Below are 23,984 nucleotides of genomic sequence, written 5' to 3'. Positions count from 1 at the left end.
GCGGCCTTGGGTCACCGGAAGTGACCTTTAGTACCAACTAGGTGACAGTTTGGGCTGGGGGAGAGTGTGGCTTCGTGGTCCCGCCATGCTTTGCGTGTGTGAAGGCCCTGGGGTTCCGCCTCCCCCCACCCCAACACCACCAAAAATAAACGCAAAAGAAAACACAGGCCACAGCCTGTGCAGAGACAGAAAGCGCTAGGGTGGCATGCAGATGCATGGAAATATATGCAAAGTAGATGTAAATCCAGCCACCTCTTAACTATTGCCCAGCATGGCTTATTTCACTCCCTTCCACCACTCTGCCGTCCCCTTGCACAACCTGGATGGAAGGTGGCGGGGGTTAGGCAGTGGATGCCTGGCTCTCCCATCCTCCTCCATCTCTGCCCCTTCCCTGGTGTGGGGAGGTGCTTTGCCTCTAGTTAGACCTGAGTTCAAGCCACATCCCATGTCCCTAGCCATTGGTGGCCCCTCTCCCAGCCTCTGTTTCCAGATTTGTTCATGGAAGCTGTCAGCATGGTGTGGTGGCTCCTGTAATCTCAGCATTTGGGGCGCTGAGGCAGGAGGATCACAAGTTCAAGGCCAATCTGTGTCACAAAGTGAGACTCTGTCTCAAAGAAAATCCCAAACCAGGGGCTGGGGATATAGCCTAGTGGCAAGAGTGCCTGCCTCGGATACACGAGGCCCTAGGTTCGATTCCCCAGCACCACATATACAGAAAACGGCCAGAAGCGGCGCTGTGGCTCAAGTGGCAGAGTGCTAGCCTTGAGCGGGAAGAAGCCAGGGACAGTGCTCAGGCCCTGAGTCCAAGGCCCAGGACTGGCCAAAAAAAAAAAGAAAAAGAAAAAAAATCCCAAACCAACCAAAAAATAATAAATAAATAAATGGAACAGAAGAGAGCCGAGTTACCCGGGTCTCATAGCTGGAACCCTAGCGACTCAGGAGGCTGAAATCCTGAGAATCACAGTTTGAGGCCAGCCTAGGCAGAAAAGTCTGAGAGACCATCTACAATTGGCTGGAGGCATGGCTCATGTGGTAGAGCACCAGCCATGAGCAAGAAAAACAAGTGACCATGCGAGGTCCTGAGTTCAAGCAAGGTATTGGCATGAAAAGAAAGGAAACAGAACCAGGTGCCAGCATCCCTCTTTAGGAATGTGAAGTTTTTGCCGGGGTCTGAAGGGGGAGATAGAGATGGCCAGAATAAGGGAGTGAGGTCTTGGGGGTCAGAGGGAAAGGGGCACAGATGGAGGTCAAGGTCCCACACAGCTGGCCCTAGGTCCTGTACCCGCCAGTGCCCACCACCAAGCACAGCACTGAGGGACAGGCACCGGTGCTCACGCCTGTCATCCTAGCTACTCTAGAGGCTGAGATCTGAGGATCTCAGGATCAAGGTTCTGGTTTGGAGCCACTCAGGGCAGGCAAGTCCCTGGGAGGCTCTTATCTCCAATGAACCACTCAAAAACCATGCTAGCCTTGAGCAAAACAGCTCAGGGACAGGGCCTAGGCCCTGAATTCAAGTTTGACAGCCACAAAAAAAGGGAAGGATGGTCCTCTCCCCAGACATTAATATGGATTCTGAAATCTTGGCCCATGGTCATGGCAGGGGCTCCTCCACAGCTCTACCTGAGTCACACAGCCCCTTTTGTTCAGTTATCTTTCAGACAGGGTCCTGCATTTCTGCTTGAGGGCCCCTGGTACGGTGGTCCTCCTACCCAGACCTCTCCTATAGCTGTGATTACAGTGTGGGCCACCATGCCTCACCTCCCTGGTTAAGATGGAGTCTGGATGACATTTTGCCCTTAGGCTGTCCTCAAACCTACATCCTTCCTATCTCCACATCCCAAGTGGCTTGGATTATAGACAGGAGGCACTGCACCTACCTGTATTTTGTTTTGAGAGACTTTGCTCAGGCTGGCATCAAATTCACGGCCCTTCAATTTCTACTTCCTGAGCAGCTGGGATTCCAGGGGGAAACCACCACTCCTGGCCCTAGGTCTTCCATCCTCAACTGCCTCACCTCCTCAAGGCCAAGGGGAGGGAGGAGCCTGCAGCTTTGCACACTGCACCCCCTGCGGTACTCATTTTACATATGGGAACTCGGGCCCCAAGCAAGGCTGGCGCAGGGCCAGGCCTAGAACCCAGCGTTCTCACATCATGCCCTCTGTCTGTGCCCTTTCTCCTTCGCCATCTTCTCTCTGGTCCACCCCAGCTCACCTCGTGACCACACATGCTCTTGGCCCTCTGCCGTTCAGTCACATGCTCACCAGCCCGCCCTTGTGCATTCCATCCTGGTCCTTCAGCTCCAATGCGGACATGGCCCCTGTTCTGCTCCTTGCTTTGTCACCCCCTCACCATGGCTTCTAGGTCATTATTATTTTTATTCTCAGCAGTACTGAGTTTTGAACTCAGGGCCTGGCGCGTGCACGGCAGATGCTCTACCACTGAGCCATGCTTCCAGCCCAGGACAACTTGAGGTTTTGTTTATTTTCTACATTTTCATTTTCATTGATTTCTGTTCTCTTTTTCTTTGTGGTGGGGGAACTTAAGCCCAGGGCCCTGTACATGTGAGGAAAGCTCTCTACCACTGAGCTACCACCCAGCCTTTGGGATTGTGTGTGTGTGCACGCATGTGCATGCATGTGCACACATGTGCATGTGTACCAATCCTAGGGTTTGAACCCAGGGCTTGGGGCTTTATCCCTAAGCCTTTTTGCTCAAGGTTGGTGCTTGAGTCACACTCTGGTTCTGGCGATTTGCTAATTGAGATAAGATAGTTATTAGTAGAGAGATGTAAGAGTTTATGGGACTTTCCTACACAGGCTGGTTTTAAATCTTTTATTTGTTTGTTTTGCCAGTCCTGGCGCTTGAACTCAGGGCCTGAGCACTGTCCCTGGCTTCTTTTTGCTCAAGGCTAGCACTCTACCACTTGAGCCACAGTGCCCCTTCTGGCTTTTTCTATACATATGTGGTGCTGAGGAATTGAACCCAGGGCTTCATGTATACGAGGCAAGCACTCTACCACTAGGCCATATTCCCAGCCCTGGTTTTAAATCTTGATCCATAAGATCTTAGCCTCTTGAGTGGTAAGGATTACAGGGGTGAGCCACTGAACCTGCCTTAAACCCTTGGGGTTTTTTGACCCTGGTTTTACTATATAGCTCAGAGGCTGGCCTTGTGTCTCAGCCTAGGGGGCTGGGATTGAAAGCTCCCACTACTACACCTGGCTTTATAAAGACTTCACCTTGCTGGATGCCAGCGGCTCATGCCTATCATCCTAGTTACTCAGGAGGCTGAGATGAGACCTGAGGATTGCAGTTCAAAGCCAGCCTGGGCAGGAAAGTTCATGAGACTCTTCTCTCCAGTGAACCACCAGAAAACTGGAAGTGGTTTTGTGGTTCAGAGTGGTAGAGCGCTAGGCTAGCCTTGAGTGAAAGAGCTCAGAAACAGTGCCAGCCTCTGAGTTCAAGCTCCATGACCAACCAACAAAAATTAACAAAAAAACATTTCACCTCCTAGAGGTCCCATGTGGAATCCACCATGGGGATTAAGCTTTCCACCCTGTGGAAACACTCAAGCCTTGGCATGCCTCCATGTCTGTCTGCCTGTTCGCTCTGAGTCATCTTCCTCCATCCATGCCATCCCAGCCCTCCCACCCCATGCTCCCTCCCACCCATGCTCTTCATCCATCCCATCCCAGGCCATCGACCGCAGCTCTATCCGGGCCTCCTCTTACCTCGAGGGTTCCTCCTCCGCCCCACCAGCCTCCCAGCCGAGACCCACTGTACACAAGGTAGTGGATGGGAGGGTGGGTGACTCCATCTCTGCCCTCCTTCCCAGGAGAGGGATCCAGAGCGCCTCCCCCAGGGTCCCACAGAACCGCGTGACAGGGCCTGGGCACTCGTCACGTGACCGCTTGTCTCATCCTCTGCCCTCCCGCATGGCCTCCCGCTGCTCTGAACCCCCAAGGCCTGCCCCCCAGCTGGGGAGTGGGCCTGGCTCTCTGTGACCTCTGACCCCTGCCTGCAGCTGCTTCACGAGGAGCTGGCCCTGCAGTGGGTGGTCAGCGGCAGCGCCGTGCGCGAGGCTGTCCTGCAGCACGCTTGGTTCTTCTTCCAGCTCATGGTGAGACCCCCTCCTCCTGGCCGTCCGGCCGAAGCCCCCCTTACCCCCCCCCCGCCCCCACTGCCCTGGTGCCCCTGAGAAACAACCTGAACGCCAACAGGGCGGGGCAGGGCCTGCAACGCACAGGAACCCAGCCTCGAGCCCCGCCCCTGCCCTTCTGCTTAAGCCCCTCCCACACGGAACCCTTCCGCCAGTCACTGCTAAGATCCAAAAAGCCACGCTCCTGTCTTGCTCAAGCCATGCCCCGCCCCTCCTGCCCCCAGCCCCTTATAGCCACGCCCCTAGCCAGTTTGCTCCGCCCCCCAGGTGAAGAGCATGGCGCTGCACCTGCTTCTGGGACAACGGCTGGACACACCTCGAAAGCTGCGTTTCCCTAGCCGCTTTCTGGACGACATCGTGGCCCTGGTGGGCTCTGTGGGCCTGGAGGTCATCACCCGGGTCCACAAGGTGAGGCGTGCAGGATCTCAGCAAAGGAAGTGGGAGAGCCAGCCCACTGATATCGCCAGCCCTGCCCAGTGTCCCCTTATTTATTCCTGTGCACCCCCACGCTGTGTGCAGAGACATCGCAGGCAACAATTAGCACTCGCGTAGGGCAGAGTTTTAGTGGAGACTTAAAGGGAAGAGACCAATCTGTGGGGAATATCTGGGGAAAGGAGCAGCAACAGGTGCAAAGGCCCTGTGGCAGCAGGACAGTATCTGGGCAGTTGGGGCTGGAGCATAGTTGGAGCAGAGTCTGCAAGGGGAGAAACAAGTTGGGGAGATAAGGGAGATTACAGGGCAGACCCATTATCCTTCAGTACAGTGCCAGTATGCCATAAGTGCATAATAAATCCATGTTGCTCTTCGGAGACCCTGATGATTATCCAGGACCAGATCACCATTCCAGTCTCTACAAGGGGTTAAGCAGGCAACAGTAATGCTAATAACAATTGCATGGAACATATATCTAGGTGCTTTTCTTTTTTTGGTTGTGAGACTTGAACTCAGGGCCTGGGCACTGTCCTTGAGCGCTCTCTCACTCTCTCTTTCTCTCCCACCCCTCCCTCCCCAGTCCTGGGGCTTGAACTCAGGACTTGAGCACTGTCCCTGGCTTCTTTTTGCTCAAGGCTAGCAGTCTACCACTTGAGCCACAGCAATATATATATATATATGGTGCTGAGGAATCAAACCCAGAGCTTCATGTATGCAAGGCAAGCACTCTTACCATTAAGCCACTTCCCAGCCCTGAGCTTTCTTTTTGCTCAAGGCTAGTGCTCTACCACTTTGAGCCACACTTCTAGTTTTCTGGTAGTTAGTTGGAGATTAGAGTCTCATGGACTTTGCTGTAAGGGCTGGCTTTGAACTGCAATCCTCAAATCTCAGCCTCCTGAGTAGCTAGGATGACAGGTGGGAACCATTAGCACCTGGCCTTACCTAGGTAGTTTAGATCCTACTATTAAGTTCTCCCAGACATCCATGAAGTTAGCATTTTACTAGTGGGGAAACTGAGGCAGGTGTCATGTAGAAGCACAAAAGTGAGGAGGGATAGAATCATCAGCTTCAGAGCCTCTGTCCTTACCTCAGGTTTTGATTGGGAAAGTAGGGTTTGTGGAGACCAGAGATCATGTTCCTACTCAGATAGGGTGATGGTTCTTCAGATCCAGACAATCAGGCCCATGTGGAATTGTGTCTCTTGAGACCAGATTGTCCCTTCCACCCCCATTTTTTTAAGCAATATGAACTTCAGGATTTGGTGGGAACGTTCCAGGTTTTGAAATGTCAACTGACTCAAGCCAGCCCTTGCATAATGCCATGGACCTCTGGGCTGATCTCAAAGGTCTCGGCCTTGTTTTACTGGAGCTTTCCCTAAGGAATCTGACCTCCCAGCCAAGCCCACAGTGGGGTCCAGGAGAGAACAGTACTCCTAAAAAGCTAGGTTCTTTGTTTTGTGTATGTGCTCGTCTTGAGGCTTGAACTCAGAGCCTTGGGTGCTGCCCCATACCATTTTTGTGCTCAAGGATGGCACTCTACTCCTGGAGCCACAGCTCTACTTCCTGCCTTTTTGCTGATTAATTGGAGATAAGTGTCTCACAGATTTTGCTGCCTGGGCTGGCTTCAAACCTCAGTCCTCAGATCTCAGTCTCCCGAGTAGCTAGGATTAATCAGTACAAGCCACTGGTGCATGACTAAAGCTGGGTTCTTTGTTTTGTTTTTTGCCAGTCCTGGGGCTTGAACTCAGGGCCTGAGCACTGTCCCTGGCTTCTTTTTTGCTCAAGGCTAGCACTCTACCACTTGAGCCACAGCGCCACTTCCAGCTTTTTTCTATATATGTGGTGCTGAGGAATTGAACCCAGGGCTTCATGTATACGAGGCAAGCACTCTACCACTAGGCCATATTCCCAGCCCTAAAGCTGGGTTCTTAACTTCCACTGGTGACATTTAACAACTCTTATCAAGCTCCATGCTCAAGGCAGAATTTCTGTACCTCCTCTCTGTTGACTCACATTCCAGGCCCACTTTATTTATTTTTCCTTTGGGGTTTCAGGGAATTGAGGGCCACCGAGGCATTATAACTTGTAAGGGTACTGAGTCATAATAAGAGCACAGGCAGAGAGATGTCCAGGCCTTGGAGATGTACAGTCCTTACATTCCAGGCACGTCCTGCCCCAGGGCCCCAGGGCCATTGCACTGACTGCTGCAGCTGCTCAGAACGCCTTTCTCTGCTTAGCTCTTTCTCATCCTTCAGGAATCTCTGGAAATAGCACCTTGTGCATATAATATTACCTAGAATTCTTGTTAACTGTCTGTCTCTCCCATACCAGGCTGTAGGTCAAGCAAGCAGCAGGGACTGTCTCCATCTTGTTCACAGGCCCTGAGACATAGTAGATAGATGCTTGTGAAATGATTGCTGAGGGTTCTCAGGACAGAGATAGACTTGCAGGAACATAATCACAAGTGCTTCACCCAGAACCAAAGTTTATTTCTGAGTATAAATAGGATGTGGTTTTTTGGGGAGTGTGGGGGACTGTAAGATGTGGTCCTGAAGGCTGGCCATGGTGAGGGGCTGTAAGCAGCCCAGTGCAGAAGGCCCACACCTCCCATGTTAGTGACCCCACACAAACACACCTACCCATATCTCATTGGCCAGAACGGGGTCTCATAGCTGTACTTAGCTGCAGGAGATTCTGGGAAATGTAGTACTGCAAGGGATGCTGGGAAGTGTAGTGTGGCCCATGGTGAGCTTTGTACAGAGTGACAAGACCATAGCTGCCAACGATTGGGTTTTTTGAAATCTAGACAACAATGGAAAACGACACCCCAATGAAGCCCGAGGGAGGGGGTGGGGAGCCAGGGAGAATGAGAGCCAGGAAGTTTCCTGGGCTGCCCACAGCCCGAGATGGAGGTGTAAAGAAAGACCACCCAGACCCAGACAGCTTGTGCTTGTGGGGTGTGCTGGTGGCCCTTGGTGCCAGCCAGGCCCCCGCATCCGGACCCACAAGTTCCTGTGCCCCCAGGACGCAGAGCTGGCCGAGCGCCTCAACGCCAGCCTGGCCTTCTTCCTCAGCGACCTCCTGTCCCTCGCTGACCGCGGCTTTGTCTTCAGTCTGGTCCGAGGTCACTATAAGCAGGTGGGTGGGCGTGGCAGGCAAGGTCACGGGCCTGTGTGGGCGGAGCTGGAGATGCTGGGGTGGGCGTGGCCAACAACACCAGGGTGGGTTGGGGCCTGGAGACGTCGGATGGGCGTGGTCAGTGACCTCACTGGGTGTCATGTCAGGAGCTGGAGATGATGAGGTGGATGGGGGCTTGGCAGGCGATGGAGGGGTGGTGGGTGATGGAGGCATGGTGGGGCCTGGTGGGTGGTGGGGGTGCCTGTTGCATGGATTGGGGCCTGGAGCGGGCGTGGAGTTGGCCCCATGGGGCATATACAGCCTCACACTGATGGCTGATCACCCTTTCTGTAGGTGGCCACCCGGCTGCAGTCGGCCCCCAACCCAGCAGCGCTGCTGACCCTGCGGATGGACTTCACCCGCATCCTGTGCAGCCACGAGCACTATGTGACCCTCAACCTTCCCTGCTGCCCGCTGTCGCCCCCAGCCTCCCCCTCCCCCTCCGTCTCCTCCACCACCTCCCAGGTGGGCTGACCTCCACATGAGCCTCCTCTAAGACCTAAGACCCCTGCCCTTCCACCCATCCTCTGGTGGTTCCTTCACCGAAGTCCCTTTCATGGTGCGCCACTGCTCAGGTGGACTGACCTTTTACCTTGGACTTCTCACCTCTGAACTTTCACCCCTGGCAGTTCTTTGCAGGGTCTTGGGAGGGACAACTTTGGATTTCTGACTCAGGAATAGAATTCAGGCTGGCAGTCCAGCTGCTGGCTCAGTCTTAGGACTTTTGGTCCCATGCCCTGTCACCTCACAAATGGCTTAACCCCAACTTCTCACCTTTAATCCTTAATCTCAGGCCCCCGGCCACCTCTAGATGAGTTAACCCCAGACTTTCATCAGTGGCTCTTGATATATCAACTTCAGTCACTTCCAAGATGGTTTTTTTTTTTTTTAAAGAAATCTCTCGCCTCTGACCCCTGGCCCCTCTGCAGGGCTCCGCCTTCTCCAGCCAGGCCCCAGACCCCAAGGTGACCAGCATGTTCGAGCTGAGCAGGCCATTCCGGCAGCAGCACTATCTGGCCGGGCTTCTGATGACAGAGCTGGCCCTGGCCCTCGAACCCGAGGCCGAGGGGTAAGCACAGGCCTGCCCTCCACGCGTGGGTCTCCACGGAGGACAGGTGGTCCCGTCCCCCATCCAAGGCCGTGGGCAGGGCTAGGAGTCGTACAGGGCCCACACTTAGTCCCCCATCCTTGCGCAGGGCTTCCGTACTGCACAAGAAGGCCATCAGTGCTGTGCACAACCTGCTGTGCAGCCACGACACGGACCCCCGCTTCGCCGAGCCCGCCGTGAAGGCCCGCGTGGCCGAGCTCTACCTGCCCCTGCTGTCGCTCGCCCGGGACACGCTGCCACGACTGCACGACTTCGCGGGTCAGGGGGCCAGGAGAACGGGGGTCTCCCCATCCGGGGCCTGGCGCTGAGGGCACAGGGTGGGAAAGGTGGGCAACACAGTTAAGGGTGAGAGGGCAGAGGCAAGGGCCGGCAGAGCAAGACCACGGGCCTGGTCCAGCCCAGAACTTTCAGATTACTGGCTGGTAAGATGGGAACAGTGCAGGCCACGTCCTCTGCTTCTTCGGCCACGCCCACATCAGCGTGGCCACGCCCATAGCATCTACCACACCCACTTGGTTCTCCCCATGTGACCACGTTTCACACCCTTTCTGCACCGCCACGCCCCCATCCCTCACCAGGCCCATACCCATGGGCCATGCCTCCCCGCATTACCATGCCCCTGCACGACGCCACGCCTACGTCCAACAGCCACGCCTCCCCGCCTTGCCACGGCCCCAACGGCCCTCACCACACCCACATCCATCAGTCACCCAGGAATCCTGTCCCGCACATCCCACGCCACACCCACACCATCAATTGTGACCTCCCGTGTGTCGCCACGTCCACACCATAAGTCACACCTCCCTGCACGACCACACCCACATCCATGTCATACCCACCTGCCACACCCTCCCCAGATCGCCACGCCCCCAACATCCCACTTCACGCCCACACCCACCAGCCCCGCCCTCTCCGCATCATCAGCCAAGCTTGGCGTCCCCCCACTCCCACATCCTCCACTTCCTAAGATCCCAGAGACAGGTGGAGTGGGCCTGCCGTGGCCAAAGCCTAGCCGGGCCCCAGCTCGTTCAGAACCTGAGAAGCTGAGAACCTAGCACTGGTGAGGAAGGGCAGGCGGCTGCCCTGGGCACTTCGGCTGGACCATACAGGACAGCGGGGGAAGTGAGGGGCCTGGGATTCGGAGCTCGAGGTTTTGCACCACTATTAGGACGTTCTCATCCGAACTTTTTCCTTTTTCTGCCTCAATGTCTCTCCTTTCTCCTGGGACTCCAATTACAAGTACGTTAGACCTTTGGATTGTGTCTCATATCTGCTCCTTTTTTTTCTCTCTCTTTTCTTTTTGTTTCAGTTGAGAACTTTCTGTACCCATCTTTGATAGCACGAAAATGAGGTCTTAATTTCAGACATTTTTTTCAGTTGTAAAATGTCCAGTTTGATTTTTTTTTTCCTCCCTACAGATTTTCGTTTTGTATTTCAGTTCTCCTCCTCTTTTGGCCAGCTTTTGCCCTTTTCCTCCGCTTTTTTATTTGTGAAGTTATTATTTTTAACATTACTTTGCTAGCTTCAATATTTGATCATGTGTATTATTTCCCCTCCTGATCTGTCACGTTTTCCTGCCTGGCCACGTGTCTTGTAATTCCTGATTCTGTTTTGGACAGTGTGTGAAAGACAGTAAAATAAGGAGGGCTGAAGGGTGTCATTGTCTCCTAGAAAGGGTTCTCCTGTCCCTGTCATAGGCAGAGAGGATGATCTGCAACTGGCTAAGATGGGATTGGCTAGAGCTTAGGTTAGACTTATTGCACCTTTTATTTCAAAGTGTCTAGGAAAAAGCCACACGTGTAATCCCCAGCTCTTCAGGAGGCTGAGGTAGGAAGATTGTCTGAAACCAGGAGTTTAGGACCTTCCTAGGGAGCCAAACCGGCCTGGCACTGGAGACTCACATTTGTTATCCTGGCTACTCAGGAGGCTGAGATCCGAGGATTGTGGTTCAACGCCAGCCCAGGCAGGAAAGTCTGTAAGACTCTTATCTCCAATTAACCACCAGAAAACCAGAAGTGGTGCTTTGGCTCAAAATGGTGGAGTGCCAGCCTTGAGCAAAAAGCAACTCAGGGACACTAAGACTGGCACACAGAAACCCTCTAGGGTGAAATTTGATGTATGTCTGTTAGCCCTTCTCTCTGATGCAACTTTTTTGGAGGAGATTGGGAGGATGTTAAGATCATAAACTTAGGAACTAGACTGTACACATAAAACACCCTGGCTCTACCGTCAGGATATTTACAAAAGCATGATGGTGCCTGCCTGTATTCTATCTAGCACTTGACAGACTGAAGTTTGAAGTCAACCTAGGCTACATACATACCTCATAGGGTTTTTTTTTTGTTTCTTTGCTTTGTTGTTTCTTTTTTCCGGTCCTGGGGCTTGAACTCAGGGCCTGGGCACTGCCCCTGAGCTGCTTTTGCTCAAGGCTAGAACTCTACTACTTGAGTCACAGGACCACTTCTGGCTTTTTCTGTTTATGTGGTACTGAGGAATCAAACCCAGGGCTTCATGTATGCTAGGCAAGCACTCTACCACTAAGCCACATTCCCAGCCTCATAGGGTTTTGTTTTTTTGTTTTAGAATACTGGGATTTGAACTTACAGCCTAGGACTCCTACCCATAGAACTGGCTTTAAAGATTAAGAATTAATTTTTAGTAGGTGTGGTGGTGCATGCCTGTAATCCTAGGTACTTGGGAAATGAGATTGGGAGGATCAAGATTCAAGGACAGGCCAGGAAGAAAAGTTCACAAGATCTTATTTCAACCAATCGCTGGTCACAGTGGAACTGCCTGACATTCTAATTATGTAAGAAGTGTAAATAGGAGGATTGAGGTCCAGGTGAGTCCAGGAAAAAAGTGAGACCCTGTTTAAGAGAATGAGGGAAAGGCATGGCTTGAGTGGTAGAGTACTGAGCTAGTAAGTGTAAGATCCTAAATTCATATCTCCTTTATGAACACACACACGCACACACCACAGAAATCCTCAATTCCAGATGTAGATAGCCAAGCCCTCAGCATGCTGTGCTGTCAAGGGAGGTTTCTAGAACTGGATACACTGGAGGGACACTAACACCTTATTCTTCTCTCCCCCCCCCCCCCAGAGGGCCCAGGTCAGAGGTCAAGACTGGCTTCCATGTTGGATTCGGACACAGACGGTGAAGGGGACATGGGAGGGACCATCAGCCCCTCAGTGGCCATGGCTATAGCGGGCGGGCCCCTGGCCCCCGGCTCCCGGGCCAGCCTCTCACAGGGCCCCTCACCTGTAAGTAGCAGGCTTGTTCCCACCCCATGGGGGAGGAGGGCTGGGGTCATGACCCACAAGGGACGGCGCTTGGGCGTGTGGGGAGTGACGTGCGTGTCCCCGTGGGGCACAGGCCTCCCGTGGGGGCTGCTCCCTCTCGGCTGAGTCCAGCAGGACCCTGCTGGCCTGCGTCCTGTGGGTGCTGAAGAGCGCCGAGCCCGCCCTGCTGCACCGCTGGGCCGCCGACCTGGGGCTGCCCCAGCTCGGCCGCTTCCTGGACCTGCTCTACCTCTGCCTGGCCGCCTTCGAATACAAGGTCTGGGGGTCTGTGGAGGGCTGGGGGGCTGGTCTGGGGCAGGCCCTGGGGAGATGGGGTAAACCAGGGAGGCTGGCACAGATGGGAAGAAATTAGGGTTGAGGGTATGGATGGGTGAGAAGGAAAGAAGAAAGGAAGGGAGGGAGGAAAAGAGAGAAGGAGGAAAGAAAGAAAAGTGGGAGGGAAGGAAGGAGGAGAGGAGGAGGGAGGGGGAGGAAGGAAGGAGGGAGGAAGGAAGGATGGAGGAGGGAAGGGAGGGAGGAGGAGGAGGGAGTGGGTTGCTAACACCAGGTCTGGCAGAGGGCATACGGGCAGACTCTGGCCTTGACCCCCTGCTTGACCCCCTGCTTCTCTACCCTGCAGGGGAAGAAGGCCTTTGAGCGGATCAATAGCCTCACGTTCAAAAAGTCGCTGGACATGAAGGCCCGGCTGGAGGAGGCCATCCTGGGCACCATCGGGGCCCGGCAAGAGATGGTGCGGCGGAGTCGGGGTGAGATGCCAGCTGACCCCATCTCCTCCAGGCAGCCATCCCTCACTCTCTGTCACCCACTTTTCCCAGAGAGGAAGCCATGTGGGCTTGGGGGTGCAGCTGTCAGAGCCCCAGGATCCACCCCAGCAGTGCAAAAAAGGAAAAGAAAAAGGAGCCCGGCACTGGTGGCACACAGCTGTAATCCTGGCTATTCAGGAGGCTGAGATCTGAGGATCAAGGTTCAATGCCAGCTAAGGCAGAAAAGTCCCTGTGAGACTATTTCCAATTAACCACTCCAGACTGGAAGTAGCACTGTGGCTCAAGTAGTAGAGCACTAGGCTTGAGCAAAAGAGCTCAGGGACGGTGCCCAGGCCCTGAGTTCAAGACCCACATTCTGTGTTCCCCTCTGTCTTGGCATTCTTCTCCCTCAATATATCTGGATTTTCTTTTTTTCTTCTTTTGTGCATGTCCTAAGTCTTGAACTCAGGGCATAGGCACTGTCCTTGAGTTTTGGCTCAAACCTGGCAAGCTACCACTTGAGCCACAGTTCCACTTCTAGCTTTTTGTTGGTTAATTGAACATAAGAGTCTCAGACTTTCCTGCCCTGGCTGGGTTTGAACCATGATCCTCCCATCCTGAGTAGCTGGGATTACAGGCATGAGCCACCAGTGCCCAACTGTGTCTGGGTTATCTTACCCAAGCATCTTTATCCCTGGGTCTGCCTCTTGTGCTCACATGTCTCCCATGTTTACACATTTATGAGCACACACTTGTGCCTTGCAGAGAGGAGCCCGTTTGGGAACCAGGAGAACGTTCGCTGGCGCAAGAGCATCACACACTGGAGGCAAACCTCAGATCGTGTGGACAAGTAGGTGTGGGCTTCCACTCTTGTCTGTTTTCCATTATTGTCACGAGTGAATCTGTGGCAGGTCAACTTTATAAAGAAAAAAGGTTCACCAGTGTAGAGTGCTCGTCTAGCATGGGTGAGGTACTGGGTTTGGTGTCTAGTACTGCAAGAAAACAGCAAAAGGAGAAGAAAAACAGAAAGGCGCTAATGTAAAATATTTATTTGAGCCAGGTACTGGTGGCTCACACTATAATCCTAGCTACTCAGGAGGCTGAGATCTGAGGATCACAGTTTGAAGCCAGCCCAGGCAGGAAAGTCTGTGAGACTATCTCCAATAAACTACTCAGAAAAACCAGAAAGTGCTGCTGTGGCTCAAGTGGTAGAGTGCTGGCCTTGAGCCCTAGGACTGGCTAAAAATAAATAAGACATTTGTTTATTTAATACCAGGGTTTCAACTTAGAACTTTCCCCTTTCTAGCCAGGCACACTACTGCTTGTGCCATGCTCACTCCCCACCCCCATCCCCCACCCCTTTTTTTTTTTTTACTTTAGTTACTTTTTGTATAGGGCCTCATGTTTTTGCTGGCATCAGATCCTCTTACTTCTGCCTCCTGCAAAACTGGCCCGATGGACGCTACCACACTCAGCTTATTGATTGAGTTGGAGTTAGGCTGCTTTATTTTGTGTGCTGGTCCTGGGACTTGAACTCAGAGCCCCAGCCCCTGTCCCTTAGCTTTTTTGGCTCAAGGCTAGTGCTCTGCCACTTGACCACCTCTTTGATGGTTAGTTGGAGATAAGAGTCTTATAGACTTTGCTGGTCAGTCTGGCTTCAGATCTCAGCCTCTGAGTAGCTGGAATTACAGGTATGAGGCACAGACGCTCGGCTATATTTTTCTTTTTATTGGTACTGGGGATCAAACTTCCAGCCCCATGATTGCTAGAAAAGTATTATAATACTGGGCTACTTTTTTTTTTTGCCAGTTCTGGCGCTTGGACTCAGGGCCTGAGCACTGTCCCTGGCTTCATTTTGCTCAAGGCTAGAACTCTACCACTTGAGCCACAGTGCCAATTCTGGCCATTTTCTATATATGTGGTGCTGGGGAATCGAACCCTGGGCTTCAGGTATACGAGGCAAGCACTCTTGCCACTAGGCCATATTCCCAGCCCCTGAGCTACTTTCTTGAGCCCTAATCTCCACCTCTTAAAATTACCACACTAAAAACCAAACCCATTCATGGCCACTGAGGGGACATGCAAACCATACCCAAACTGTTGCATGTGGGAAGGAATTTTCTGGGTTCAGATCAGCCATGGGATGGAGAGCTCGCTCGCCTGTAAGATAGACTGACTCCAGTGGCTTCATGATTCACCCCCACTCCAGGACCAAGGACGAAATGGAACATGAGGCCTTGGTGGATGGGAACCTAGCTACTGAGGCTAGTCTGGTGGTTCTGGACACACTGGAGATCATCGTGCAGGTAGGGCTTTCGATCTACAGCAGCCTGGGATCTCTGACCCATGATCCCTCTCTTTCCTGCTCCCATAACCACCTCCATCTCTAACATCTGGATTTCTGACATGCCTCTCTGAAGACAGTGATGCTATCCGAGGCCCGGGAGAGTGTGTTGGGTGCAGTGCTGAAGGTTGTGTTGTTCAGTCTGGGTAGCTCCCAGAGTGTCCTCTTCTTGCAACATGGTCTGGCCACCCAGAGGGCCCTGGTGTCCAAGGTAAGCTCCCCTTCACTACAGTTCATAGAGTAGTATCAGCCTGGGCCTGGTGTGGTAATGTTTGCCTACAATCCCAGCTTCTCAGGAGGCAGAGATCCAAAAGATTGTGGTTGCAGGTTGCAGACCAGCCTGGGCAAAAAGAGCTTGAGGGTATAGCTCAAATGGTGTAAAGCATTTATTCTGAGGCTCTGGGTGCAAGCAGTGGAACCACCAAAAAAAAAAAAAAAAAGGGAGGGAGGGAGGGAAGGAGGGAGGGAGGAAGAGAAGGAAAGAAGGGAGGGAGGGAGGAAGGAAGGAAGGAAGGGAGGGAGGAAGGAAGGAAGGAAGGAAAAAGCAGCCCAGGTAAGTCCTACTGTGTTCAGGTGCCTTAGCTTCAGTTTACCAAGAAGGAAACAGGATCAGATTGGTCACTTGTCCAGGTTCACACAGCCAGGGCGTAGGCCTGCCCAGGTGATTGGATCAGTGCTTCTGAGCCTGAAGTGAGGCGGGGCTCAGCGGGTCTTTCTGTCTGTCGTCCGGGTTGCAGTTCCCGGAGCTGCTGTTTGAGGAGGACACAGAGCTGTGCGCAGACCTCTGCCTGAGGCTCCTGCGACATTGTGGCAGCCGCATCAGCGCCATCCGCACCCAAGCCAGCGCCTCGCTCTACCTGCTCATGCGCCAGAACTTCGAGATCGGCCACGTGCGTGGGAAAGTGGTCAAAGGGGAGTGGGTGGGCGTGGCCTCCCAATGCCCAGTGAAGGGGCGTGGTCTAACCACGAATGCACCTATCCAAGGCACAGGCGTGACCTATGCAAAACAAGGCAGGGCCTAGCAAGGTGGGGCGTGCAGTGGGTGTGGCCTGTGGGGTGGGAGGGGCCTAGCCAGGCCGGGGCGTGGTTGACACAAGGCTCCTGTCAGGCAGGCAACCTGCGGGTCTTCACTGTTAAAAAATGGATGGTGGAGGCCAGGGGCTGGTGGCTCAGGTCTGTAATCGCAGCTAGTCAGGAGGCCGAGATCTGAGGATCACAGTTCAATGCCAGCCCAGGCAGAAAAGTCCTTGTAAGACTCTTATATCCAGGGCTGGGGATATGGCCTAGTGGCAAGAGAGCTTGCCTCCCATACGATTCCCCAGCACCACGTATACAGAAAATGGCCAGAAGTGGCGCTGTGGCTCAAGTGGCAGAGTGCTAGCCTTGAGCAAAAAGAAGCCAGGGACAGTGCTCAAGCCCTGAGTCCAAGGCCCAGGACCAGCAAAAAAAACAAAACAAAACAAAAAAAGACTCATATCCAGTTCACTAAAAACGGGAAGTGAAGCTGTGACTCAAAGTGGTAAAGAGCAAAGTTCAAGCCCCACAAGCAACAATATATATATTGACAGAGGGGTCAGATATGGGAGTCTGGGAAGATGGACAGGTGGGGGGTGGGGAAGTGGTACAGGGGCTCTTTAGGGTAACAAGTCAGCAGGTTGCCCAGGCCTTAATGCCCTGGGGTGGCTGAGATCTGAGGCTCCTGGCGCTACTCTCTTTCCCTTGTCCCTGCAGAACTTTGCCCGCGTGAAGATGCAGGTGACCATGTCACTGTCGTCCCTCGTGGGGACCACTCAGAACTTCAGCGAGGAGCACCTGAGGAGGTCCCTCAAGACCATTCTCACCTACGCAGAGGAGGATGTGGGGCTGAGGGACAGCACCTTTGCCGAGCAGGTGCACCCCTGGCCTCCCTTCCACCCTGTGTCTCCTGCTCTTGGCCCCCGGAGCCCACACCAACCTCATCATCCCTGGACATTCTCCCACTTCAGGTCCAGGACCTGATGTTCAACCTGCACATGATCCTGACGGATACGGTGAAGATGAAGGAGCACCAGGAAGACCCCGAGATGCTCATTGACCTCATGTACAGGTGAGGGCTCCATGCTTACCTGCTTGCGGGGGAGGGGGAGGGGAGAGAAGAGTGAGTGTCCAGTTCACACAAAGGTGAGGATGGGCACAAAAGCAGACATCTTGCTGGCCACTGAGGGGACAGCAGAGGACACTGGGAGAGGATGAACAGATAAAAAGTCTGTCAACAGTTCAGCATACAGATGAGGATGTGAGCTCAATAGCTGTCTGTCGTGACAGTTGCCTTACAAAGAGGAAAGGGTGGTTTGGACTTAGCGGGTAAGGTTGTTGTGTTGTTTTTCTGATGGTAGTATCCGGTTTTGAGCTCAGAACTTTGAGCTCACTCACTGTCTTGCTTACAGCTAGCTGTTTATCACTTGAACCCCACCCAGCTTTGTGTTCCTAAAGTGGAGGTGGAGTCTCAGGACCTAGCTGGTTTTGAACTGTGACCTTCTGGATGTTAGTAGCTAGCATGATAGATGTGAGCCGCCAGTGTCCCACTCAGTTCAGGTTTCAGGCCACTGCTTTGGGCATCAAAGAGGGAGTCTTTGACAAGATACTCTCACTTACCTCATGGCCAGGGTGCCAAAGAGAACAAGGAGACCAGGGTCTTCACTGTCCATTTGGGGGTCTAGTGCCAATCACCTAAAGACCCCTACAAGGCCTCTTAAAGGTTTGCCACTTCTCAATTTCATCTCTGGGGGTTAAGCCACGTGGTCCTTTGGTTGTGGGGGGGGGGTAGTTAAGGTTTGAACTATGTTGCAGTGGGGTGTGGCTTGGTGCTAGGAGGCGTGGCTCCATTGTGGGGGTGTGGCCTGATGGTAGCACACTTGGGTAGCATGCACTGGCCCCCAGAAAACATTGAAGCTAACAATGGGGGATGATAACAGGTCAAGGGGGGCAGAGGGCACCCTAACAAAAGGAAGAGATGACTGGCTAGAGGAAGAACAGATGTGGAGAAGAGGGAGAGTGTTTGAAAGATAGATGGGAGAATGCCAGGTGGGGCTGGTGGAAAGATCAGCCATGTGGGGGGCTGGATATGGAAGTGGGGGGGGGATGGCAGACAGGTGCGACTGGCTGGTTAGCAGAGGAAGGTGGGAGGCGAGCAGGGCACGAAGGAGAAGGGAGAGGGACGGCATGGGGGGCCAGGTGCATCAGGGCTGGGCAGGTGGAGAGTGAGAGACAGGTAAGTGGGAACCTGGGACCTGGGACACAAGATGAGTGCCAGAGGGAAGGGAGTGATCCCTGCCCTCACCCCCTCCCCACCATGGGCCCCCAGGATCGCCCGGGGATACCAGGGCTCCCCAGACCTGCGGCTCACGTGGCTGCAGAACATGGCCGGCAAGCACGCAGAGCTGGGCAACCACGCCGAGGCCGCGCAGTGCATGGTGCACGCGGCAGCCCTGGTGGCTGAGTACCTGGCCTTGCTGGAGGACAGCCGCCACTTGCCGGTGGGCTGCGTGTCCTTCCAGGTGAGAGGACTGTGGGCGGCAGGGGTGGAGAGGGCGGGGGGGGGCTGGGAGAGAGTGCCAGCACCGACGACCCATGCCCCCCCTCCCCGCGGCCGCAGAACATCTCATCCAATGTGCTGGAGGAGTCTGCCATCTCCGATGACATCCTGTCGCCTGATGAGGAGGGTTTCTGCTCGGGAAAGCACTTCACAGAGCTGGGGCTGGTGGGGCTGCTGGAGCAGGCAGCTGCCTACTTCACTATGGTGAGGCCTGGGGCCTGCAGGGGGCTGGGGGGGCCCATGGGGTCATCAGATACTGCTGCACTGTTTCTAGGCCAGGGATTTACAAAGGAGAATTGGTTGGTGCAGTAATCCCACCTGTAACCCCACACTCGGAAGGCAGAGGCAGAAGAAAGCCAGGAGCCAGTGGCTCACACACCTGTACTCCTAGCTACTCAGGAGGCTGAGATCTCAGGATCGCGGTTCAAAGCCAGCCCAGACAGGAAAGTCTGTGAGTCTCTTTATCTCCAATTAACTACTAGAAAACTGGAAGTGGTGTTGTGGCTCAAAGTGGTAGAGTGCCAGTCTTGAGCAAAAAGAACTCGGGGACAGCACCCAAGGCCCTGAGTTCAAGCCCCATGACCAACAAAAATAAAAAAAACTAAAACATAAAAGTAAAAGAAGAGAGCTAGGCATGCCTGTACTACATACCTGTAGTCCCAGCACTTGGTAAGCAGAAACAGTAGATCCTGTGTAGCCAGCCTAGACTACATGACATTGTCCTTCCTCTCCCTGCAAAAAAAAAAAAAAAAGTTAATATATGAAATTGTTTAAAAGGACAGAGAGGAAGAAAGGATAAGGATGAAGTTCAGCAAAAAGCTTGTTTAACACATACAAGGCAAAAAACAACAACAGACTCATGGGTCTTAGCAAAGCCCTTCAAACCAGACCCTGTAGTTAAAACCAAGATTCAGAAATTCACAGGTACATTCAAGTCTGACAGGCTCTGACTTAAAACAAACCCCAGCTGGCTCTTGGCATACCCAGAACCACTTCCTCTGCAGCCCTTGCAGAGAAATCACTGCAAAACCCCTATCCATGTTCAGAGCAATGCATGTGATCTGCATTCATCTTTCTGTGGTTGCTTAGTTTGGATCAGGATCCATAAAGGGCCTTCTATGGTTGTGGCTGGCCTGGTGTGTGTGTGTGTGTGTGTGTGTGTGTGTGTGTGTGTGTGTGTGTGTGTGTGTGTGTGTGTGTGTACACGTGTGTATGTGCCAGTACTGAGACTTAAACTCAGGGTCTGATCACTGCCTTTTACCTTTTTCAGTCAAGGCATGGATCTAGTGCTAGTGGTTCACGCCTGTAATCCCAGCTACTCAGGAGACTGAGATCTAAGGATCACAATTCAAGTCCAGCCTGGGAAGAAAAGTACCTGTGAGACTCTCCAATTAATCAGTCAAAAAAAACAGAAGTAGCACTGTGGCTTAAGTGGTAGAGCACTAGCCTTGCACACAAAGAGGCTCAAGGACAGCACCCAGGCCCTAAGTTCAAGTCCCACAACCAACAGCAACCACACCAACAAAAGGCATGGCTCTACCACTTCAGCCATAATTCCACATTTTTTTGGGGGGGGGGTTAATTATAGATGAGAATCTCATGAACTTTCCTGCCCTTGCTGGCTTTGAATTAAGATATTCAGATCTCAGCCTCTTGAATAGTGAGGATTCTAAGCATAATTCCACCAGGGCTGGTTTCTTTTCTATTTTTATCTTTTTGGCAGTAGTAGGGTTTGCCCTCAGGTTCTCAAGCTTGCTGGACAGGTGCTCTACCACTTGGGTCACCCCTCAGTCTTTTTGTGTGGGTGTGCCTGGCTGGCCTGGGCCACCATCCTCCTGTTTGTGCCTCCCCATTATAGATGGGATGATAGGCATACACTGCCAGGCCCAGCCATTGGATAAGATGGAATCTCATGAACTGCATTTTTGCCTAGGCCGACTTCAACCCCAAATCCCCTCATCTTGGCTTCTCAAGTAATCAAGAACATAGGTTTGAGCCTCCATGCCTGGCTTGACATTTCTTTTAATCTAAAATTACAAAAATGGAGAATCAGTTTCTCCCTTTTGAAAGAAGGGTTTATGAGGTGTTTTTTTTTTCTTCCTCTTCTGCATTTCCAGCCCCTCTAGTGAGGTTTTTATTACTGTTGCCATATTTATTAAGAGTCTTTGGTGAGAAAAGACCTCAGGGGCTGAGAGTGGACACAGACTTTCTGACAATCAGCAAACACCAAAGACTCCTCCTGTCTGCCAGGCTCGGTTACTGGTCAGCAGTAGCACCAGTGGGGAGGTGGTGACAGGAGCAGGGTACAAGGTTTAGGGAATCCTGACACACCCCATGCCCCTATCTTCCTCCCTCCCCGACCCCGTCCCCCGTCCCCTGGCTTCCCCAGGGCGGACTCTATGAGGCAGTGAATGAAGTCTACAAGAACCTCATCCCCATCTTGGAAGCCCACCGAGACTATAAGAAGCTGGCGGCTGTGCATGGTAAACTGCAAGAGGCCTTCACCAAGATCATGCATCAGGTAGGCCCAGGCCCCGCCCTCCCCTCCCCCCTCCCCTCCCCCCCCAATTTGGTCCAGGCCACGCCCCTCACACATCCCCACCCTAGACCCCGCCCCAGCCCTTCCCAGTCCTGCCATAGGCCACGACCCTCCCGAGCCCCACCCTAGACCCCGCCCAGTCCCGCCATAGGCCCCGCCCCTCCCAAGCCCCATACTAAACCCCGCCCCAGCCCTTCCCAACCCTGCCAGAGGCCCCGCCCCCCCACATTTCCACCCTAGACCCCGCCCCAGCCCTGCCCAGTCCCGCCATAGGCCCTGCCCCTCCCAAGTCCCACCCTAGACCCCGCCCCAGTCCTGCCATAGGCCCCGCCCCTCCCACATCTGGCCCTAGGCCCTGCCTCAGCCCCGCCCATGTTCCCATCCTGTGTCTCCCCCCCCCCCCCCCCCCCCGCCCCCCGCACCCCTGACCTTGTCCCTTGTTTCCCACAGAGCTCCGGCTGGGAGGTGAGTTCCTTGGCCCGGGCCTGCTGCTCTGGGGACCCGTGATCTCCGGAAAGCAGTGGCCGTCCACCACCAGGGGGCGCCCGAGGAGCATGGCCGCGGACCACTAGGGCCCCAGGCTAAGTGGGGATGACGCAGGCCCCCCCTCTCCCCTTCCTTCCCTCCCCTCCCCGCCTTAACCCTCCTTCCTTCAGATGCCCCCTCCCCCGCCATCTCTATGCTGTGAGTCACCCAGCTGGGACCTCTCCAGAGACACTCCTCCCAGAGGCCAGCCCCATGCTACCCAGGAGGGGGCCACCCGCCCTTGCTTGCTTTCCTTCCTATCTCTCCATGCCAGTCTCTGTCTCCATCTCTGCGGCTTATTCTCTGCCTCTGCCTCCTCAGCTCTTGTTTCCCCCTCCCCCCAGGCTCCTCATCTCCAGTTAACAACCCCCCCTCAAGAAAAAAGAAAAAGTCCCGCCTCTCCCTTTCTATTTTTAGGCAATTCTTAGTTTGGGGAGAATTTTCTGGCCAAAGATGGCAGGAACCCAGAGCCCTGGCAAGCAGGCCGAGTAGCGGCAGGCAAGCCCCCCTTCTCCCCAATCCTGAATCTCTAGCTTCTCATAGGGTGGTATAACCAGAAGAGGGGGGAGCAGGAGGGGCTCTGACCTCTCCAGTGACTGTGTTTCTCTACCCCCCCCCCGCCCCCATGTCTGCTCTACCCTGTCTGGATCCGCCCTGGTGAGTGAACCATCCTGCTTCCTTCCCTGTGGGCAGAGGGTGGTGATTCTTGGGGTGACTGCAGGGAGGGTCCTCCTTCCAAACAGAACAGGGAAGGGAATGTCCTAGATGCCTAACAGGAGTCAGAGTGTGGGTCCCAGTCTCACCCAGCCCGGCCTCAGCCACGCAAACATGGGTCGCCTGCTGTAAACTCAGTCCCAGTCATGCTGGGCCTCAGATGTGAGCAGTGCTGCCTCAGCCCTAATTTGGTATTGGTATCCAGAGGATGCACCCTCAGCCACAGAGGAGCGAACCCGGAATTCAGAACTGGTGTCAGACACCATAAGTATTTGCAAAGGCAGGCAGGCTGCGGCCTGGGTCCGCACCCTGACATTCGCAGGGGCTCCTTTCCAGTGGCTTCTGCTTCCCAGCCTCATCCTGCATCAGGTCCACCAGCATCTGGGGTGATGGGCGACCTCCAGAGCCCCCCCCCATAGCAACACACCTTTCTCAGCCCCCAGCGTGTCTTCGGGACTTATTTCCGGGTGGGATTTTATGGCACCCGTTTTGGGGACCTGGACGAGCAGGAGTTTGTGTACAAGGAGCCGTCCATCACGAAGCTGGCAGAGATTTCACACCGGCTGGAGGCATGTCCAGCGCTGGGTGGGGGGGGAGTGGGGTGGCTTGGGGGCTGCCTGGGGCCGGGGTAGAGGCTGCACCCCTTCTGCCCTGACTCAGCCCTGTGTCTCCAGGAGTTCTACACCGAGAGGTTTGGAGAGGACGTGGTAGAGATTATCAAAGACTCCAACCCCGTTGACAAGTCCAAACTCGACCCACAGAAGGTGGGTCCTCTCACCATTTCCCCCAGGTCTTATATTCAAAGACACCCCAAGCACTATTTCCTGGAGACTCTTGAAATCCCTTTTTTAATCTGAGTATAGTGGTACATGCCTGTAATCCTGGCACTCAGAAGGCTGAAACAGAAAGATCTGGAGAAAAAGTGCACAACTCCAATCTTATCTTCTTGGGGACCCCAAGCCCTGTTTTGGGGGATTCCCAGACACCTGTAGGAAGGCCTGGGTACCCCCAGAATCAAAGCCTCCCAGAGTTAAGGCATCAGGTTGTGTGTAGTATGGAAATTGGGCATGGGGGAGCCTCACGCCTGACCCCACACTCCAGGCCTACATCCAGATCACGTACGTGGAGCCCCACTTCAACACCTACGAGCTCAAGGACAGGGTCACGTACTTCGACCGCAACTACGGGCTGCGTGCCTTCCTGTTCTGCACGCCCTTCACACCCGATGGGCGCGCACATGGCGAGCTGCCTGAGCAGCACAAGCGCAAGACCCTGCTTAGCACGGAGCATGCCTTCCCCTACATCAAGACGCGCATCCGCGTGTGCCACCGTGAGGAGGTGGGGCCTGGGCCACTCAGAGGCCTGGC

The 23,984-nt window shown here is 54.0% G+C and overlaps 1 protein-coding gene across 5 annotated transcripts in view; it reads left to right on the top strand.

Moving 5' to 3' along the window:
• Dock6 (dedicator of cytokinesis 6) overlaps positions 1-23,984 on the top strand; it is a 50,475-nt gene that overhangs the window by 24,709 nt on the left and 1,782 nt on the right. For 2 of the 5 annotated variants that reach the window (XM_048342183.1, XM_048342181.1), the window contains 23 exons: positions 3,695-3,787; positions 4,024-4,119; positions 4,426-4,566; positions 7,614-7,727; positions 8,061-8,231; positions 8,696-8,835; positions 8,963-9,132; positions 11,979-12,139; positions 12,252-12,434; positions 12,798-12,924; positions 13,687-13,771; positions 15,131-15,227; positions 15,342-15,476; positions 16,003-16,155; positions 16,997-17,155; positions 17,251-17,351; positions 18,609-18,801; positions 18,900-19,043; positions 21,229-21,360; positions 21,829-21,843; positions 23,061-23,186; positions 23,292-23,381; positions 23,719-23,955. In XM_048342183.1, coding sequence (XP_048198140.1) covers positions 3,695-3,787; positions 4,024-4,119; positions 4,426-4,566; positions 7,614-7,727; positions 8,061-8,231; positions 8,696-8,835; positions 8,963-9,132; positions 11,979-12,139; positions 12,252-12,434; positions 12,798-12,924; positions 13,687-13,771; positions 15,131-15,227; positions 15,342-15,476; positions 16,003-16,155; positions 16,997-17,155; positions 17,251-17,351; positions 18,609-18,801; positions 18,900-19,043; positions 21,229-21,360; positions 21,829-21,843; positions 23,061-23,186; positions 23,292-23,381; positions 23,719-23,955 — 3,063 coding nt within the window. The remainder of the gene's footprint in view (positions 1-3,694; positions 3,788-4,023; positions 4,120-4,425; positions 4,567-7,613; positions 7,728-8,060; positions 8,232-8,695; positions 8,836-8,962; positions 9,133-11,978; positions 12,140-12,251; positions 12,435-12,797; positions 12,925-13,686; positions 13,772-15,130; positions 15,228-15,341; positions 15,477-16,002; positions 16,156-16,996; positions 17,156-17,250; positions 17,352-18,608; positions 18,802-18,899; positions 19,044-21,228; positions 21,361-21,828; positions 21,844-23,060; positions 23,187-23,291; positions 23,382-23,718; positions 23,956-23,984) is intronic. The other 3 variants (XM_048342179.1, XM_048342180.1, XM_048342182.1) reach the window with 2 other exon arrangements.

Source organism: Perognathus longimembris, chromosome 3, assembly GCF_023159225.1.
Source record: "Perognathus longimembris pacificus isolate PPM17 chromosome 3, ASM2315922v1, whole genome shotgun sequence".
NCBI lineage: Eukaryota > Metazoa > Chordata > Mammalia > Rodentia > Heteromyidae > Perognathus > Perognathus longimembris.
This window is presented reverse-complemented; position numbering and strand designations above follow the sequence as displayed.